Source organism: Lottia gigantea (genome assembly GCF_000327385.1).
Source record: "Lottia gigantea unplaced genomic scaffold LOTGIsca_5799, whole genome shotgun sequence".
In the NCBI taxonomy this organism is placed as follows: Eukaryota; Metazoa; Mollusca; class Gastropoda; family Lottiidae; genus Lottia; species Lottia gigantea.
In genome coordinates this window covers 239-2,014 of record NW_008709978.1, presented here as the reverse complement: position 1 = coordinate 2,014, position 1,776 = coordinate 239, and the positions used below count along the sequence as shown (strand labels likewise).

General features: G+C 36.1%; 1 protein-coding gene across 1 annotated transcript; it reads right to left on the bottom strand.

The window, feature by feature from the left end:
- Positions 1-51: 51 nt before the first annotated feature.
- LOTGIDRAFT_239770 (hypothetical protein) lies at positions 52-1,419 on the bottom strand. The gene is made up of 2 exons (XM_009063437.1): positions 1,281-1,419; positions 52-995 (listed from the first exon to the last, which is right to left on the bottom strand). Exons 1-2 carry the CDS (start codon positions 1,384-1,386, stop codon positions 73-75), a joined length of 1,029 nt encoding a protein of 342 aa, XP_009061685.1. The 5' UTR covers positions 1,387-1,419; the 3' UTR covers positions 52-72.
- Between the last annotated feature and the right edge of the window lie 357 nt (positions 1,420-1,776).

The following is a 1,776-nucleotide window of genomic DNA, read 5'->3' as shown; positions in this document are numbered from 1 at the left end:
GTCCAAGAAAACCAGAGTGAAGTAATCTTACCTTGTCTGTCTCAGGTCCAAGAAAACCAGAGTGAATTAATCTTACCTTGTCTGCCTCAGGTCCAAGAAAAAACCAGAGTGAAGTAATCTTACCTTGTCTGTCTCAGGTCCAAGAAAACCAGAGTGAAGTAATCTTACCTTGTCTGTCTCAGGTCCAAGAAAACCAGAGTGAAGTAATCTTACCTTGTCTGTCTCAGGTCCAAGAAAACCAGAGTGAAGTAATCTTACCTTGTCTGTCTCAGGTCCAAGAAAACCAGAGTGAAGTAATCTTACCTTGTCTGCCTCAGGTCCAAGAAAACCAGAGTGAAGTAATCTTACCTTGTCTGCCTCAGGTCCAAGAAAACCAGAGTGAATTAATCTTACCTTGTCTGTCTCAGGTCCAAGAAAACCAGAGTGAAGTAATCTTACCTTGTCTGTCTCAGGTCCAAGAAAACCAGAGTGAAGTAATCTTACCTTGTCTGTCTCAGGTCCAAGAAAACCAGAGTGAAGTAATCTTACCTTGTCTGCCTCAGGTCCAAGAAAACCAGAGTGAAGTAATCTTACCTTGTCTGCCTCAGGTCCAAGAAAACCAGAGTGAATTAATCTTACCTTGTCTGTCTCAGGTCCAAGAAAACCAGAGTGAAGTAATCTTACCTTGTCTGTCTCAGGTCCAAGAAAACCAGAGTGAAGTAATCTTACCTTGTCTGTCTCAGGTCCAAGAAAACCAGAGTGAAGTAATCTTACCTTGTCTGCCTCAGGTCCAAGAAACGTCTCCATGGTAAGTTGAAGATATTGTAAAAATATTTTTTCAGTGTCGATAATTTCATTGATTATTTTTTCTCGTTTTTCTCTTCGTTTCTCTCGTTCTATTTCTTGTTGGATTTTTTCCTCTTCAATTCTTCGTTTCTCTTCCTCTTTTTTTCTTTCCATTTCAGCTTTTATTTCAGCTTCTTTCCTCTCCCTTGGACTTAATTCATATAAATTCTCTAAAATAAAAAAACGTTTTCTTCATTTTCAAATAATACCTGATATGTTTGATCTTCTGAAAGAATGTTAAATCTGATAAAAATGATAAATGAAATGTAGTATTACATTCTGCACTTCTGTAGTTGCAAATAAAGACAAACAACTCCATGCAGTGTATATTTAAGAAATTTTACCAGGACAGTGGTATTAGTCTACTTTTGAACTCTGAGGGATCTGTAACAAACTTGATTAATTGATTGAATCTGAACAACTAAACACCTTTTCCTTGTCAGCTCCTCACTTACCTTTAAGTTTTTGAAGTTCGTCTGATAATCCCGAGATATTCGCCTGATAAAATCCTAAATTCTCTTGAATCTCTTCCTCTTTCTCCCCAGTTACTGTCTTTAACATCAATATTACATCTTCTTTACATTTCTTATATTTCTATAATCACACAAAATATATTGTTTTAAACCTGCCACCTTTAACAAAAACAGAGGTGTAGACTTCTTTACAATAGTTATTACCAACTTCATCTTCACAATGTCAAGCTATTACCAACTTCATCTTCACAATGTCAAGCTATTACAAACTTCATCTTCACAATGTCAAGCTATTACAAACTCCATCTTCACAATGTCAATCTATTACAAACTTCATCTTCACAATGTCAATCTATTACAAACTCCATCTTCACAATGTCAATCTATTACAAACTTCATCTTCACAGTGTCAAGCTATTACAAACTTCATCTTCACAATGTCAAGCTATTACAAACTCCATCTTCACAATGTCAATCT

Bases quoted from the DNA above. Each gene is read 5' to 3' on its own strand.
- LOTGIDRAFT_239770 (XM_009063437.1), bottom strand. From the start codon at position 1,386: ATGTTAAAGACAGTAACTGGGGAGAAAGAGGAAGAGATTCAAGAGAAT. The intron at 996-1,280 runs GTAAGTGAGGAG...TTTTTATTTTAG, and splicing joins CGAACTTCAAAAACTTAAAG to AGAATTTATATGAATTAAGT.